Source organism: Doryrhamphus excisus, linkage group LG4 (genome assembly GCF_037039965.1).
Source record: "Doryrhamphus excisus strain RoL-2023G ecotype Guam linkage group LG4, RoL_Dexc_Guam_v1.1, whole genome shotgun sequence".
NCBI classification, from domain to species: Eukaryota; Metazoa; Chordata; class Actinopteri; order Syngnathiformes; family Syngnathidae; genus Doryrhamphus; species Doryrhamphus excisus.
The window spans coordinates 117,501-135,608 of NC_136360.1; the positions used below are offsets into that span (position 1 = coordinate 117,501).

Here is an 18,108-nt window from a genome sequence, read left to right on the forward strand (position 1 = left end):
TTATTGGTGTCTGTCGTTATTGGTGTGTATGTCGTTATTGGTGTCTGTCGTTATTGGTGTGTATGTCGTTATTGGTGTGTATGTCGTTATTGGTGTCTGTCGTTATTGGTGTCTGTCGTTATTGGTGTCTGTCGTTATTGGTGTGTATGTCGTATGCCAACTGTGGGAGGACATTCAAAGGACCTCTGATGGGCCAAATGAGAATCAGTGGGCTTCATTTGGCTTTTGATTTATGTGTTAGGGTTAGGCTGATTTGGTTGTTTTTGTATGCATTGCTGCTTCCTTTGAGGAAAGACATCTTCAATGATCAACACGTCTTTGTCTTTTGTCTTTTTTGTAGTACTATGAGATGTCCTACGGCCTCAATATTGAGATGCACAAACAGGTGAGTAGTGGTGAACTCTTCTGTCAACATGATATTGTGTATGCTGTACGTCTTGTCCTGTGATACAATAACACACACTCTTCAACATGCAGGAGGTCCCTGGCCTTAGGACAAGTTCTAATCCCACCTTGGGTTTTAGCTTTAAAAAATGCCTCGGTTACTTGAGGAGTTTTTCATCTTTCTGAATGGAATCTTTCCGAATGACTACTCCAAAAACAGTGGTATACATGGAAAGGAATATTCCAATCTCTGGTCTCAATTCGCCGCTATAATCAAATGGAATAGTCAATGGGCATGCCCAGTAAAACGTAAACATCAACATCACATGATTTATCAAAGATGGAGGACAAAAGTTTGTTTACCACAGTTGTTGAGACAGTCGCTATGCTTTTTTTAAAGTCACAAAGTGAAACCCATGCACTCCTGCCAAAAATGACAGCGAGGAAGAGGCGAAGAGGACGTGGGATTAATTAGAGGTTTGTGTTGTGTTTGTCTGTGAAACCACAGAGTACCCCAAAGCTGGGGATGAAAGTCCGCAGCAAAGATTGGTGGGAGCCAGAAACAAACTTTCCGCAGCAGTGCAGTGCTGATTGCTCCATTTCCTCCATTTTTAAGGAGAGGAACGTCTCTATCTGCGTGTTACGTCATGTACATGATACCTCAATTGGTTTAGGGGAAGGAATATTGAGTATATGTCCATTCGAATTGGCACTTTTCTTTCCGAATGAGGTGTATACAAAGGTTAAATTCTCTCTGTTTGAGCAAATGAACCAAACGCAAGCGGAATATTTGTAACTTCCCCTGAGCTCACTGGTAAACAAACAGTCACTTGACGGGGACGGACGTTGTACCAGATGCTCTGCAATGAACATCTGGCCTTCTTACCTCCAGGGGTGCACTAACGACACTTCCATCTACATGCTAGAAGCTGATCTAAAATGTTATTGGTTATAAGGTTGGGGTCAGAGGGCTAGGGGATGCATCTCTAATGTGGAGGATACCTTTAAGGATGACTATGGGCACATGAAGGACATATCAGATCCAGTAAACACAAAGATGAAATACTACAATGAAATCTTACAAAACAGACACCAAGGCCTTTCATTCTTGTGGTTGGCCTGCATACTAGAAGGGGGGTGTTGCAAGGAAGGGAGAGACGGGCATACTGGGAGGGAGGAACTGTCCACAGTAAGAGCACTACACTGCTTAGTTATCACTGTCCGTTTCATAGCAGCACCTCTCTCCTTCATGATGGTGGTGGTGTTAGACCCGTTTCCAGGCAGTGATGATGACCGTTTCTTCCGTTTCTGCACTGTGATTGCTCATGTCTCGTTTCACTTCAATTTTCACTTTCACTTTCATCATCAGAAGAGTCTGCCTTACACTCTGGAGACATCATGAAGGGAAGTAAAAAGAGGAAAAATTATGTTTTCCTTCCTGAGTGTAGTCCTTCCTCCAGGCGGACGTACTGTAATCACTTCTTACCTGTCGTTCAAACCAACAAGAAACTGCAGACCCACAGCTGCTCTCATCAGTTTTGCCATGCCTGCATCGACCTTCTTAGCATATCTACATGTGTTGCTTACTAAATATCAACATGGAAGAGTTGCATCATATTATTTTTCACAGCGTGGGTCTCACTGGAGGGAAAGATTTGGGCACTACGGCTTATTTGAAAGAGGAGACCAGAGGAATGGGGACATGGAGGTTGGGCACTCGAACATTAGTTGGTTCGGTCCAAGCGGGGGGAGTAATTTCTGCTCTTGTCTGCAGAACACATACATGAGTGTGCTCGAGTACATTCATGTGTACATGTGTGTGTGCTCATGATGATTTCTTTTCTTGCCGTGTTGAACCAGGGCTATGGTGCAAGCATGGGTGTGTACATTGTAGACATTTGTGTGTCTTTGTGTGCCGCATGAGCATGTGCGGACGCGCTGCTTCCATTAGAGAGTTGAAATGGAAGTGGAAGTGTGGAAACGGGTGTCGAGGAGCATTCATGTCCAGGCCCATTGTGTGATAGCGACCCCCCACCACCACCACCGCCACCCTCCCCCACATTGTGCTGCTCACCTCCTGTCTCCACTCAGAGTTTAATACCTTGGGCATCTGTTCGTCATCGCAGGTAGAATGTGAATGTGGTGAGCATGGACAAGTCATCCCAAATACGTAGATACTTTATTCACCTCCAAGATGGCGCACAGCCAAGGTATGAGATGTCACCTAAATGTAAAAAGAAGTTAACTGCTGTACACTGCTAGCCTCATCAATGACGTAGCAGAGGAAGTAGAGAGGAGGCGACCTGAACGCTCTTCTTGTCATCTTTGGTGCTGCTCAACAGCTGGACGACACAAGGGTAGTCAGACATGAACACCTGTGCTAATGATAATACACCTACTGTGATATATAATACACCGATTCTGAATGATAAAACACCTTCTCTGTATGATAATACACCTACTCGTAAGATAATACACCTACTCTGAATGATAAAACACTGACTCGTGAGATAATACACCTACTCTGTATAATAACACCCCTACTATGAATGGTAATACACCTTCTCTGTATGATAAAACACCTACTCGTAAGGTAATACACCTACTCTGTATAATAATACACCTATTATGAATGATAATACACCTACTCTGTATGATAATACACCTTCTGTAAATTATAACACACCTACTCTGTATGATAAAACACCTACTCGTAAGGTAATACACCTACTCTGTATAATAATACACCTATTATGAATGATAATACACCTACTCTGTATAATAATACACCTATTATGAATGATAATACACCTACTCTGTATGATAAAACACCTACTCGTAAGATAATACACTTACTATGAATGATAATACACCTACTGGGAATGATAATACACCTCTCTGTATGATAATACACCTACTCTGTATGATTATACACATATTCTGTATAATAATACACCTACTATGAATGATAATATACCTAGTCTGTATACCTACTGTAAATGATAATACACCTACTCTGTATGATAAAACACCTACTCTGTATGATGATATGCCTCCTCTGTATGATAATACACCTACTGTGAATGATAATACCCTTACTCTGAATGATAATACACCTACTATGTAAGGATAATACATTTACTATGAATGATAATACACCTACTATGTATGATAATACACCTACTATGAATGATAATACACTTACTCTGAATGATAATAACCATACTCTCTGATTATACACCTACTATGAATGGTAATACACCTATTTTGAATGATAATAGACTTACTATGAATGATAATATACCTACTATGAATGGTAATACACTTACACTGAATGATAATATACCTACTATGAATGATAATATACCTACTATGCATGGTAATACACTTACACTGAATGATAATATACCTACTATGAATGGTAATACACTTACTCTGAATGATAATATATGTACCTACTATGAATGATAATATACCTACTATGCATGGTAATACACTTACACTGAATGATAATATACCTACTATGAATGGTAATACAAAACATCCCCCTAAATAAAAGCCTTGTCCCCCCCAAATGGTTAACATGGCATGGCCCGGCTGCGTGTGTGTACCCCCACACAGATTGCCCCCCCTTCATTTGCATACTAACAGTGATTGGATGTTCAGGATGGGATGAGGGGAGGGAGGAGCCATGACTGGATCTGTCTTGTCCTTTTTCTGGCGGACTTTTCACTTCGAAAATGTTGATTACGGGGGAGGGGCCAAGCTACTTATTTAGGGGGCATTGGGTGAAATTACTGCTCGGTGGGGTGCGCCATCCTGCGCCACCTTGCACTGCGCCACGAAATTAGAGCACTATATGTAAGCTATGGTACATGAGTTCTATGGACGATATTGATTGGTGGTATATGAGTTCTGCGGATGATATTGATTGGTGGTATATGAGTTCCAGGGACGATATTGATTGGTGGTATATGAGTTCCAGGGACGATATTGATTGGTGGTATATGAGTTGTACGGACGATATTGATTGGTGGTATTTGAGTTCTACGGACGATATTGATTGGTGGTATTTGAGTTCTACGGACGATATTGATTGGTGGTATATGAGTTCTACGCACGATATTGATTGGTGGTATATGAGTTCCAGGGACGATATTGATTGGTGGTATATGAGTTCTACGGACGATATTGATTGGTGGCATATGAGTTCTACAGACGATTAGTGGTATATGAGTTATATGGTTTATTATTATATAGTTATATGGTTATTGATTGGTGGTTTCAGTAAAGTGTTTCTTATGGTCTATTCATGGGATTTGTGTAAAATATATTCCCAGGCTTAACCTTTAAATCCCTGTAGGAAGAATACATGCTCTTAGGTATTCCGGCCACGCTCTCGTTGGTATGGAAAACATCAGGTATGACCTTCTCAAAGCCACCAACACCCCCACACACATACAGGCGCTAATGGTGACCAATCCCGATCTTTCTCACATGCAGGTCTATTATCACATTTGGTGGTAATCAGCCAATGCGTCCAAGATATGCAAATGAGGGGTAATTGTGTTGGAGCGTAAATTGGAGGCGAAATGAGGGGCGAGCGGCACTCCTAGCATTTATTATGCATGCAGAGCACAGCATCAAGCGCTCTGCTCCTCTGTCTGCTCATCATCATCATCATCATCATCATCATCACACATGCTGGGAAATGTTGAAAGCGTCTCTGAGGGACTCGCTGCATGCGTGCAAATATTCCACTGTTCCTGCAGCATTTATGTTTTCTGTCTTATGTTGTAAGCTTTCATCTGCACTCTCGTCTTCTTTGGAAGACGTCTGGCAGGAGGAACATGCATGTCAGGAAATCCCACCATCGCATATTTAAAAGCATACGCTGCTTTCACATTCTTTCTGGACTGCCACAATTACAATCAAAAATCAATTTTCAAAAGCCCCTGTGTTTTTATGATTCTTTTTTTTTTTTGACAAAATGACCTTCTAACTTTTTTAACACTTTTTAACATTGTTAGAGATATCTGGCCATGAAATAACACCCCTATAGTCACCTTTACACTCCTCCTTCCCAATGTAGTAGACATACTATAAGCCATTGAAATCCTATTTATGACCTTCAAATATGCCAAATATGAAATAACACCTCTATAGTCACATTTACATTATCCAATGTATTCGACATAATAAGTGAAAATCAGACATATAATCCATTGAAAAGCTGTTTATCACATTGAAATATGCTTTTTTAACATGATTAGAGCCGTGTAGACGTGAAAGAACACCCCTATAGCCACATTTCCACTCTTCCTATCCAATCTAGGTGATATAAGAAAATAAGATATAGAGAAAATAAGTCACTGAAAACCTGTTTATGACCTTTAAATATGATTTTTAACATGATTACTAATTCTCTTTTCCTCCACAGGCTGAGATCGTGAAGAGATTAAATGGAATCTGTGCACAAGTCCTCCCATACCTGTCCCAGGAGGTACACACACACACACACACACACGGTGCCACCAAGATGCCACCAACACCCCCCCATCTGCCCCCCAGCCCCATCCCTTACCTGCAATGAGATCACACTTCATGACCTGTTGCTCCACACTGACCCCTCTTGGCTCAGCATCCCAACCACCTCCTGTCCTTCAGCATCACTACCTCCCTCTTCCTTGCAACATCCTCCCTTATTCTGTCTGTGTGTCCTCCTCCTACACCACCCTCACCACCACCTCTCATTTCCGTCCTGGGTGGGTGTTTGTGTAATAAATGCTTGTGTGATTCAGATAAGCCGGTGCTCTTATCTTTCCACCAGGGGGTCCACCTCCACCCATTATGGCACGCCTGCCCCCACCATCCATCCAGCCATGACACACAAGGCTTTCACACACTGTGTGTGTGTGTGTGGGGGGGGGGGGGTGTATGTGTGAACAGCTGAATGGCCGCAGGGTCGTCAGGTCTGTGTTTGGACATTGATATTGATCTAACCTCTCCCCCCCTCATTTATGTCTGCCTTTCATTGACCCCGCCCCCACCCGTCACCATCTGCAGCACCAGCAGCAGGTCCTGGCAGCCATTGAGAGGGCCAAGCAGGTCACCCCCCCAGAGATGAACTCCATCATCAGGGTACGATCTTTACAGTCTGCTTCTTACTCAACATGTCTTTATCATCACCTTTCTTCATGTGCATGGTACATTCACTCATTCGTTCACTCATCCATTCATTCACTCATTCATTCACTCATTCATTCATTCATTCACTCATTCATTCACTCATTCACTCACTCATTCACTCATCCATTCATTCACTCATTCATTCACTCACTCATTCATTCACTCACTCATTCATTCATTCACTCATTCATTCACTTATTCACTCACTCTTTCATTCACTCATTCATTCACTTTCACTCATTCATTCACTCATTCACTCTCTTGTTCATTCACTCATCCATTCATTCACTCACTCATTCATTCACTCACTTTCACTCATTCATTCACTCATTCATTCACTCATTCATTCACTTATTCACTCACTCATTCACTCACTCTTTCATTCACTCATCCATTCATTCACTCACTTTCACTCATTCATTCACTCACTCACTCATTCATTTATTCACTAACTCATTCACGCATTCACTCATTCACTCATTCACTTATTCACTCACTCATTCATTCACTAATTCACTCATTCACTCTCTTGTTCATTCACTCACCCATTCATTCACTTACTCATTCACTCACTCAATGACTCATCCATTCAATCACTTTCACTCACTCATTCATTCACTCACTAATTCATTCATTCACTCATCCATTCACTAACTCATTCACTCATTCATTCACTCACTCATCCATTCACTCACTTTCACTCACTCATTCATTCACTCACTAATTCATTCATTCACTCATCCATTCACTAACTCATTCACTCATTCATTCACTCACTCATTCATTCATTTCTGTTATCCATTCAGTCATTAATTTACTACTCATTCAGTCATGCATAGAGTACATGTATACGTACATATAGAGTAGATGTACATATGGAGTACATGTATACATACATATAGAGTACATGTACATGTACATATAGAGTACATGTACATGTATATATAGAGTACACGTACATATAGAGTACATGTATACGTACATATAGAGTACATGTACATATAGAGTACATGTACATATAGAGTACACGTACATATAGAGTACATATACATGTACATATTAAGTACACGTATACATATAGAGTACATGTACATATAGAGTACATGTACATATAGAGTACACGTACATATAGAGTACATATACATGTACATATTAAGTACATGTGTATATATAGAGTACATGTACATATAGAGTACATGTACATATTGAGTACATGTACACGTACATATAGAGTACACGTACATATAGAGTACATATAGAGTACATGTACATATAGAGTACATATACATGTACATATTAAGTACACGTGTATATATAGAGTACATGTACATATAGAGTACATGTACATATTGAGTACATGTACACGTACATATAGAGTACACGTACAAATAGAGTACATGTACATGTATATATAGAGTACATGTACATATAGAGGACACGTACATATAGAGTACATATACATGTACATATTAAGTACACGTGTATATATAGAGTACATGTACATAAAGAGTACATGTACACGTACATATAGAGTACACGTACATATAGAGTACACTTACAAATATAGTACATGTACATGTACATATAGAGTGCATGTACACATACATATAGAGTACGTGTACATATAGAGTACATGTACATATTGAGTACATGTACATATACAGTGCATGTACACGTACTTATAAAGTACATGTACATATAGAGTACATGTACACGTACATATAGAGTACATGTACATATAGAGTGCATGTACATATAGTGTACATGTACATGTACATATAAAGTACATGTACACGTACATATAGAGTGCATGTACATATAGAGTACATGTACATATAGAGTACATGTACATCTAGAGTACATGTACATATAGAGTACATGTACATATAGAGTACATGTACACATACATATAGAGTGCATGTACATATAGAGTAGATGTACATGTACATATAGAGTGCATGTACACGTACATATAGAGTACATGTACATGTAGAGTACATGTAGTACATGTAGAGAGCCAGTCAATCAATGATGAATAAAAGATGGTGGACTTGGATGCGTTATTGACACTCGGCTGTATGGATAAAGGGTATATGGATATGCATCAACACAGCCTGATCATCTTTCATTCATAAGATCACGTCCATTGATCTGATTGGAATGTTATTGACACACGGCTGTATGGATAAAGGGTATATGGATATGCATCAACACAGCCTGATCATCTTTCATTCATAAGATCACGTCCATTGATCTGATTGGAATGTTATTGACACTCGGCTGTATGGATAAAGGGTATATGGATATGCATCAACACAGCCTGATCATCTTTCATTCATAAGATCACGTCCATTGATGTGATTGGAATGTTATTGACACACGGCTGTATGGATAAAGGGTATATGGATATGCATCAACACAGCCCGATCATCTTTCATTCATAAGATCACGTCCATTGATCTGATTGGAATGTTATTGACACACGGCTGTATGGATAAAGGGTATATGGATATGCATCAACACAGCCCGATCATCTTTCATTCATAAGATCACGTCCATTGATCTGATTGGAAGTCAGCTTTTTGTTGGACCTCCATCTCCTCGAAGCGTTCCATCAGGAATTAGAAATGTACATGTACGAGTATGTCTGCTACTGGAGGATGATACGCAGGCGTGGTCTGACTGGAGGTTGTGTTCCATGCAGCAGCAGCTTCAGGCCCACCAGCTGTCCCAGCTCCAGGGCCTGGCCCTGCCCATGACCCCCCTGCCGCTGGGCCTGAGCCAGCCGAGCCTCCCCGCCGTCACCACCTCCTCCGGCCTCTTCTCCCTCTCCTCCCTGCTGGCCTCCCAAGCGCAGCTGGCCAAGGAAGAGAAAGCGTCGCGTGACGGCGCCGACAGCCACCGCGAGGACGACGGAGACAAGTCTGATTAGGCGTCATTGGAAGCTCTTGTTTTGATGTCCTGGTCTTGCCGGAGCTCCAAGCTATCACCTGACTTGAAACAATCTCTTCCTGGGAGGACTTAGCTTCCTCCTCGCATCCTTTCTCTTTTATACTGAATGTTTCCTCTCTTTTGATGACCAAGCTTCACCTTGTATAGTCCACTCTCTGCTACCCACTCGGACGTCTGACAGGCTCGTGCTGCATTCCACGCCGCTTGGCAGTAGGAAATCTCCATGTTGAAAGTCAACCAAACCACATTTGGCTCTCTGCAACACTGGCATGGAAACAGGAGCTCAGAACATTCAGACAACCCTTTTTATGCCTGATTGATTCAGAAGTGTTGGGAAACGTCGTCAACACTGCCACCCCATTGGTCAACCCCCACCACCCCCCACCACCCCCACCCCTCCTGCCTCCACACACATAGTTATTGATCAAAAATGAATAATAATGAATATTGCATAATAAAATATATAGAAATAAATTATAAGAATAAACATTACATAATAAAATGTAAAAATGATTGAAAATTTGTAATATTGCATAATACAAGTATAGAGATATCTTTTCTATATATTTTATGTAGAAAGGAATTATGTAAAATTATATACATTGAAAAATGCAAACAAAATTATACTAAATATAGAAATTAATTATCTAAGTTATTAATTTCTATATATTATATAGAAATATAGCAATTAATTTGTATATATTTTATTATGCAATATATTAATTTCTGTAGATAATGTATCAATTTTTATTATGCTATATTTATTTTACAAAAAATAAATATTGCATCATAAAAATAATTACATAGCCTTCTCCTGTAAACATCATCTAATGAGTGCAACAACTCCTCCCACCAGTTGATGATGATATCCACCTTCCAAATAATCCATTCCAGTGTACACAGCAAAGCCCCGACGGCGTAGGGCAGCATGAGCGCCCCCACGAGTGGAAGTGCCCGTGCGCCGCCATTTCCTGTTTCCCACTGGAGCATTTCCATCTCAAATGTGGAGACATCTTTACACCCAAAGCTGCTTTCACACAACCCTTTCCCCGCCTTTTGAGGAAACGCCTGTGTGAAAGGGCGCGCCACAACGCTGTCTGATTGCCACGTGGACAAATGCCAGATTGTTCCCCAGTTTTCCCTGGAAGAAGCACCTTAGTACAAAATACAGGAAAGGGTCGTTGTGCGTGCTGGCCAGCAGAGGGCAGCAAAGAAAAGCTTGGAACGACGACATCTTGGATTCCCGGCCAGTGTGGATGTTGATCTCCTCCCCCGTCCACGTGGCACCAGTGCATGTATGGTCTGCAGCAAGAGTCTCTTTTTCTTCTCGGCAGCGGTTTGTTTTCCTGGCAGGAATGTTATTCTGTGTGGATGTGAGTTAGGGAATGCCAAACAGGATGTCTTTGTTGTAGCTGGAGGTTATATACGGTATATACGCTACACACACTAGAGCTTTGTCAATATCAATGCATCCTCTTCTGGAGCATTCTTGTGCTGTCGCGATGTAAAGCTCTTTCTTTTCTCCTTTTCTAAATACTTTGTGTATCATGTACAACCTGGAAGTGAAATTGTTTTGTGTCTGCATTGAAACAAGTTATTAAAAAAAGCAAACTATGAGAAGTACAAACAGACATTTTATGTGAAATATGTTCTGCAGTGAAGACGAAGGACTTCTGGTGCCTTACGAATAAAGTCAATCAAGTCACACACACAACGTCCTTCACTGCTTCTCTTTCACGCGATAAAAACCCAACCTGTTTGCTTCTCAAAACAGCAGCACCCACGACTCGGATGCTGGAAGGTCTTGGAGTCTTTCAGCGATTGTCTTTTGGGTGTCACTCATTCCGTGGCCATCTTGTGGTCCTCCACGTTTAAGAGATGAACTCCTGCGTCCTACTCAGGTTCTCGCTGACTCCTCCCATTTCATATTCCTGTATGAGCAGGACTCTGTCATCATACTTACAACACGCCATTAATGAGCACCTTATCGTAATAAAATGATCCACGAACATGAAAGCAAATTAAAATAGAAGGCCAAGGATCATCTATTGTGAATATCGCATATGCAACATCATTTAGTTGTGAAATAAAGGAACTTTTTTAAAATAAAAAATGAATCAAAAACAAATAATAATAAAATAAAGTAAAAACAAAACAACAAATGACATTTGGAAAGCAGGAAGTGAACAAATGTAACAGATGGAGGGGTAGGATTTAATAAGCTTTGCTTCTTCCTACTCCTTTTGGACATGTGGAACTGTGAACTGATTATGTGATGCATTCAATTGTAATATGATGCATGTTCAAATGAAATAAAACCATTACCATTATTGACACGTGATTTGTTTTGCTGGGCAAATTTGCATCATGTGAAATAGTAAGAAGTGTATTTTTAAACTTTAATGACAAAATATTGCACAGAAATATATGTATAACATGTCCAACATGAAATAATTCAGAATAGGTAAATATTACATGTAAATATAGAATAGCCATCCATTCCATCCATCCATTTTCTACCGCTTAGCCTCACTAGGGCGGGGGAATACGGGAGCCTATCCCAGCTGTCTTTGGGGGTGAGGCGGGGTACACCCTGGACTGGTGGCCAGCCAATCACAGGGCACATATAGACAAACAACCATTCACACTCACATTCATACCTATGGACAATTTGGAGTGGCTAATTAACCTAGCATGTTTTTGGAATGTGGGAGGAAACCGGAGTACCCGGAGAAAACCCACGCATGCACGGGGAGAACATGCAAACTCCACACAGAGATGCCCGAGGGGAGATTCCATACATTTGATATGTACTCTTACCAGAGGTGCATGTAGTTCCACTCACGTCCGCTAGGAGAAGCTGTTGCTCCACCTGCCGCAAGTAAAGGTAAGCTGATGAAAACTACAGTATTCTTAAAGGGACATCTTGGTGGGGGGGGCGACATCATCGACCACTACCCATTACCCGCTACCTCTACATGACATCCACGCTTAACCTACCTTTCATTTTGATGGCAGCTGGCAAGGGAAAGGTCCTGATTAATCATGATTAACTCCCACCGCTGCTCTTTTTTACGTCTTGATTGACCCCCTTCAGCCCTTTCATCCAGCCAAACTTTAACATCAAAACCATAGCGAGGACTCCTGTTTGGAGTCAGATACAGTCTGCAGCCACAAGGCATGCTGGGTAGCTTTTAGTCTTGGTTGCAAAACCCGCTGACGGAGACGCCGGGTAAGTAAACACGGAGAGACGTCCACATGCTCTTGAGAACCAATATTTTAAGGCTGGCCACAGGACTACCCAGCATGCACTGTGGCTGAGGTTCCAAGCGATGTTTAGCGCCGCCGTTGCAGCAGTTGATGATTCATGTGGTACCTGCTGTGGATGTTATTTCCTTGATGATCACCTTGAGTGGACGTACGTGGACGACCCACAAGGACATCCTGGTTGCTACCAAACCAAAAATCCTAGGATGAGATCATTTCAGCCTCTGAATCGTGTGTGTGTGCGTGTGCATGTGTGTGTGCACGTGTGTGTGTGTCGTCCTCAGCTGGAGCAGGAGTGAGTGTTGACACAGCTCGTCTAATACGGATGCTCCCAGAAATGCATCATGGGAAAGCGTCTCTTGGCCTGCTTTTCTAATCTCCCAGTCTGTGCTGTGTACATATCCCCACAGCACCCTGTGTGTGGGTGTGTGTGGGTGTGTGTGGGTGTGTGTATGTGTGGGTGTGTGTGTGTGTGTGTGGGTGTGTGTGTGTGTGTGTGGGTGTGGGTGTGTGTGTGTGTGTGTCCAACAGAAAAAGGAAGATGTACAAGTTCTGTTTTAGTTGCTGCTTAGCAGGAAAGCGTTGAGCCCCCACCCCTTTCCTGGCCCTTTGGGGCCTTCTGGGTCTCCTCTCAGTGGTTCAGGCACTGAGGCGTCCCTAACTCCACGTTCTACCTGGACACCTCAATTGACACCTAGACCTCTCATGGATATCCACATGGACCCCTTATTATGGGTGTCCTGGTCCCCTGGGTCCCTTGATGATCTCCTGGTGCCTTTGGTGGGTGTGCTAGTACCCTTGACGAGAACCTGGACCCTTTGGTTTGTATTCTGGTCCCCTTGGTGGTTTTTCTAGTACCCTTGATGATGTCCGAGTCACCTTGATTGGCACCTGGACCCTGTAGTGGGTATTCTGGTCCCCTTGGTTGGTTTCCTAGTCCCCTTGATGGTGTCCGAGTCACCTTGATTGGCACCTGGACCCTTTGGGGGGTATTCTGGTCCCCTTGGTTGGTTTCCTTGTCCCTTTGATGGTGTCCTAGGCACCTTGACAGGCACCTGTACACTTTAGTGGATATTCTGGTCCCCTGGTTGGTTTCCTAGTCACCTTGATGGTGTCCCAGTAACCCTGACAGGCACCTGGACCCCTTATATTATAGTACACACATGTGTGTACTATAATATACCTGTTGATACTTTGTTGTAATGTTGTATTGCTACGATATTATACACTCTTATTATATTATTATAATAATAATATTATTATGATATATTATACCCAAAAAGCATTAGTCCTCCAACAGCCACGCAGCCTCGTGTGTATAAATAATTAATCTCATGTGTTGAGAAACAAACTGGTGAGAAAAGCTGACCCCCCCACAAGCTGCCACAAACAAGATTGTAGTGACGTCACAACTGACAGATGTTCAAAAAACCCCGGGTGAGCGATACTGCACATTTTCATATCGATCTGATTCAAAGTAAATAAAGGGCTAGTATTATTCGGAAATGTTCAAGCTTATTGAATTACTAGTTTTGTTGGAAGTAAACTACAACATGACCATATTTGTATATTAAAATAAAATCAAAATAAACATCAAAAATAAAATGATTTTTCGCCCTGTTTGGAACGTACACATTGTATCGGTATCATCGACGTTTGAATCGACCTGCTAACCCAATAGAGTGCTGGGTGGGCTGGAGGATAGGGGTCCCACTAGTGCGTAAAGGCCGAGTCCATGTGGATTTACTGGAAGCACTGGAGACCACAACATGAGTCCTCGTGATCCGGTCCGGGATAAGCCCCTAAAGTCCACTTATGTTGCTGTCAAACGTGAGCCACTTGGTGCGTGCGTCCATGGAGAATCCAAACTTTACGCACGGTTCCACGTCCAGGAACGAGACGCTGGTGGGTTATCGCTGGAGAGAAACGATGTCCCTGCCGATATTGATGTTCGCCGGGGGCGCCGTTGGGAACATCGTAGCCATTATCGTTCTCTCGGTGTCCGGACAGGAGAGGAAAAGTTCCGCTTTCTATACTCTGGTTTGTGGACTGGCGGTGACGGACCTCCTGGGTACGTGTCTAGCGAGTCCGATCCCCATTGCAAACTACATGGATGGGAAGCTGCTCCAAAGCGGGGAACTGTGTGATTTTTACGCGTTTTTGTTGCTCTTTTTTGGCATGACGGGCCTCAGTATCATTTGCGCAATGGCGGCGGAAAGGTACATGGCCATTTGCTGCCCTTACTTGTACCAGAGGCGGAGGGTGGGCCGGCGCTTTGCGCAAACCTTCCTTGTGTTCATGTACGGGACCAATGCCTTATTCTGTTGTGTCCCAAATGATGGGCTTTTTCATAGCATAAAAGGTAAATATTAAAGGCAATTTTTATGTTTGGAATTGGTTGGTGTAAAAGTTATGCGAGTAAAGTCACAATATTATAGGAAAAAAGTCACAATATCATAGGAATAAAGTCACAATATTATGGGAAAAAAAGGTGGAAATAAAGTCACAGTATTATGGGAATAAAGTCACAATATTACATGAAGAAAATTGCTTGAAAAAGTAGAGATATTTGAAAAATTAAAAAAATAGCAGAAATGGCAGAAAAACTGTAATTTTACAAGGATAAAGTCAAAATATTTAGACAAAAAGCCACAATATTATGGGAATAAAGTCCAAATATAATGGGAATGAAGTCACAATATTATGGGAATAAAGATGGGAATAAAGTCACAGTATTATGGCAATAAAGTTACATAAGAAAATTGCTTGATAAAGATCATTTTTATGTTTGGAATTGGTTGGGGTAAAAGTTACTGTACGGGAATAAAGTCACAAATATTATGGCAATAAAGTCTCAATATAATGGGAATGAAGTCACAATATTATGGGAATAAAGATGGGAATAAAGTCACAGTATTATGGCAATAAAGTTACATAAGAAAATTGCTTGATAAAGATCATTTTTATGTTTGGAATTGGTTGGGGTAAAAGTTACTGTATGGGAATAAAGTCACAAATATTATGGCAATAAAGTCTCAATATTATGGGAATAAAGTCACAATATTATGGGAACAAAGTCACAATATTATGGCAATAAAGTTACAATATTACAAGAAGAAAATTGCTTGATAAAGATAATTTTTACGTTTGGAATTGGTTGGGGTAAAAGTTATTGTATGGGAATAAAGTCACAAATATTATGGGAATAAAGTCTCAATGTTATGGGAATAAAGTCACAAATGTGATGGGAATAAAGTCACAATATTATGGGAATAAAGATGGGAATAAAGTCACAGTATTATGGGAATAAAGTTACAATATTACAAGAAGAAAATTGCTTGATAAAGACAATTTTTATGTTTGGAATTGGTTGGAACGCATGCATGGGGAGAACATGCAAACTCCACATACAGATGGCCGAGGGTGGGGAAAGACAAAATAAAAAGCCAAAAAGTGACCACTTCCACACAAAATAGGAGGAGAACTCATTCATTTATTCATCCATTTTCTACCGCTTATCCTCACAAGGGTCCCGGGGGGGGGGTTCTGGGGCCTATCCCAACTGTCTTCGGGCAAGAGAGACCCCCGCCTTGATATGAAAGTTTAATGTCAGTGCGGCCCCACGCAAGTTTGATATGGATGCCGTATGGTATCATGTACCCAGAAAAAATTATTACGTTTGATTCATGTTCATGTTAAAGGTTAAATAACTGTTAATAGTTATCCTCCCTATCCGTGTGGAAGTGGTACGTTTTTGGCTATTTAAGTTTAAAGGAAATAACTTGAAGGCTACCGTTTAGGTCGCTAGCTCTCTAGTTTGCGAGTTAGAATGTGTCTCAAGACCCTGCAGTTGCGCAATATGTTGTAAATAAAAAGAGTATAAATGTGACTATAGTCGTGTTTTGTCATGTCTACAGGGCTCTAATAATGCTTTGTTCATTTTAATCTGAAAAAAATCATTTGTCTACCCACCAACTATATGTGCTTTCTTAAGTTTTTATTATTTGTCATTTTATTATTATTATTATTATATTTATTTATTTATTACTGATTGATTGATTTTCTTTATTCTTGATTTGTTTATTTATTTTTCATCTTATTTTGTGTAGAAAAATAAAAATTTATTGTAGAAAATCAGAACCAAGCAAAGTTTATTAATTTTTCTGTTTTTAATAAATGCGTTTTTTTTTTGTTTTTTTTTTGGAAGACCTGATGCAGCCCAGTCTCACGCAGACCCTAGCTCCAGTGGCCCCCCAAGTAAATTGAGTTTGAGACCCCTTGCTTTAAAGTGTAGCCTTAAAAAACAAAGACGCTGAACACAGATGACTTCAGTATTGTTTATTTCTTCAACATTTCAAAATAGCATTTTTTCCAAATCATAGCCAGCGCCAACTGTTCGTAGCTGCCGCGCTGAATATTGTGTACCGTGACAACCATAAATAAAAATCTATAAACATTACTTGAGTAAAAATTCTGAAAGACACACAAAAATAATAATCATACCAGCGTTACAAAGTTATCACCCCTTTCCTTATTGACTTCCCAGTGAATCTATTTTTTTTCATTTTTAATATTTTTTTTTATTTCCCTCCCTGGTTTAGTTCTCTAGCAGTGTCCAGTGGACTCAAACAGCCACACTATCAGAAAGTCCTTTCATCAAGTTCAATGACAAGGCAAGGCTTCCTCCGCCCTGCCTGGGGTGCACTTTGCTTTTGGCAACATAACCGAGGAACAAAATATGATATGAGCAAGAAAAAAATCAATGAATCTGACCAAGTATGACAAATAACAAACACGTCTTGTTATTTCTTATAGTTGGTGCCACAATAATTTTTTTTTTTTTTTTTTTACTGAAAAAATTATTGCAGTGTGAGAAATGACATAGCAAAGTGCACTGTACCTACAGGATATGCTATTCACAAAAAAAAATAAAAATTGAGATATTCTGATTTTGAGATGACTCTAAAACGCACTATACTCCATTTGACCTAAAAACATTTTGAGTACTCGGTACTTTTTGTTCTCTAACTAGGAGCTGAACGGCGAAACTCACAACAGAAGACGTGTTTGCAAGTCGTTATGTCCGCACGAATATATTGGGCAACGATGAATGCATGATTTCATGACAAATAAAACATGTCTTGATAGCTGATTGCAAATTTGCCCTACGGGATTACGGATATGGGTAGGATTAAACGCACGTAGTACTTAAAAAGTACTTAAGAGGTTGATTGCTTGTTGTAGTTTTCTGTACTGTCATTTCTTATGCGGTTAATAAGGTCAAGATTATTACAAATGGTATCATACTGTCATGAT

The 18,108-nt window shown here is 40.7% G+C and overlaps 1 protein-coding gene across 2 annotated transcripts in view; it reads left to right on the top strand.

Annotated features, from left to right (window-relative positions):
- Nucleotides 1–11,239, top strand: part of LOC131130132 (TLE family member 5) — a 39,453-nt gene extending 28,214 nt beyond the window's left edge. Inside the window, exons 4-7 of one of the 2 annotated variants that reach the window (XM_058074328.2) lie at nt 341–385; nt 5,825–5,887; nt 6,451–6,525; nt 9,281–11,239. In XM_058074328.2, the coding sequence (XP_057930311.1) occupies nt 341–385; nt 5,825–5,887; nt 6,451–6,525; nt 9,281–9,505 (408 nt within the window). In that variant the 3' untranslated portion in view covers nt 9,506–11,239. Of the gene's footprint in view, nt 1–340; nt 386–5,824; nt 5,888–6,450; nt 6,526–9,277 lie in introns of both variants that reach the window. The other variant, XM_058074327.2, reaches the window with a different exon arrangement.
- The last annotated feature ends 6,869 nt before the right edge of the window (nt 11,240–18,108 follow it).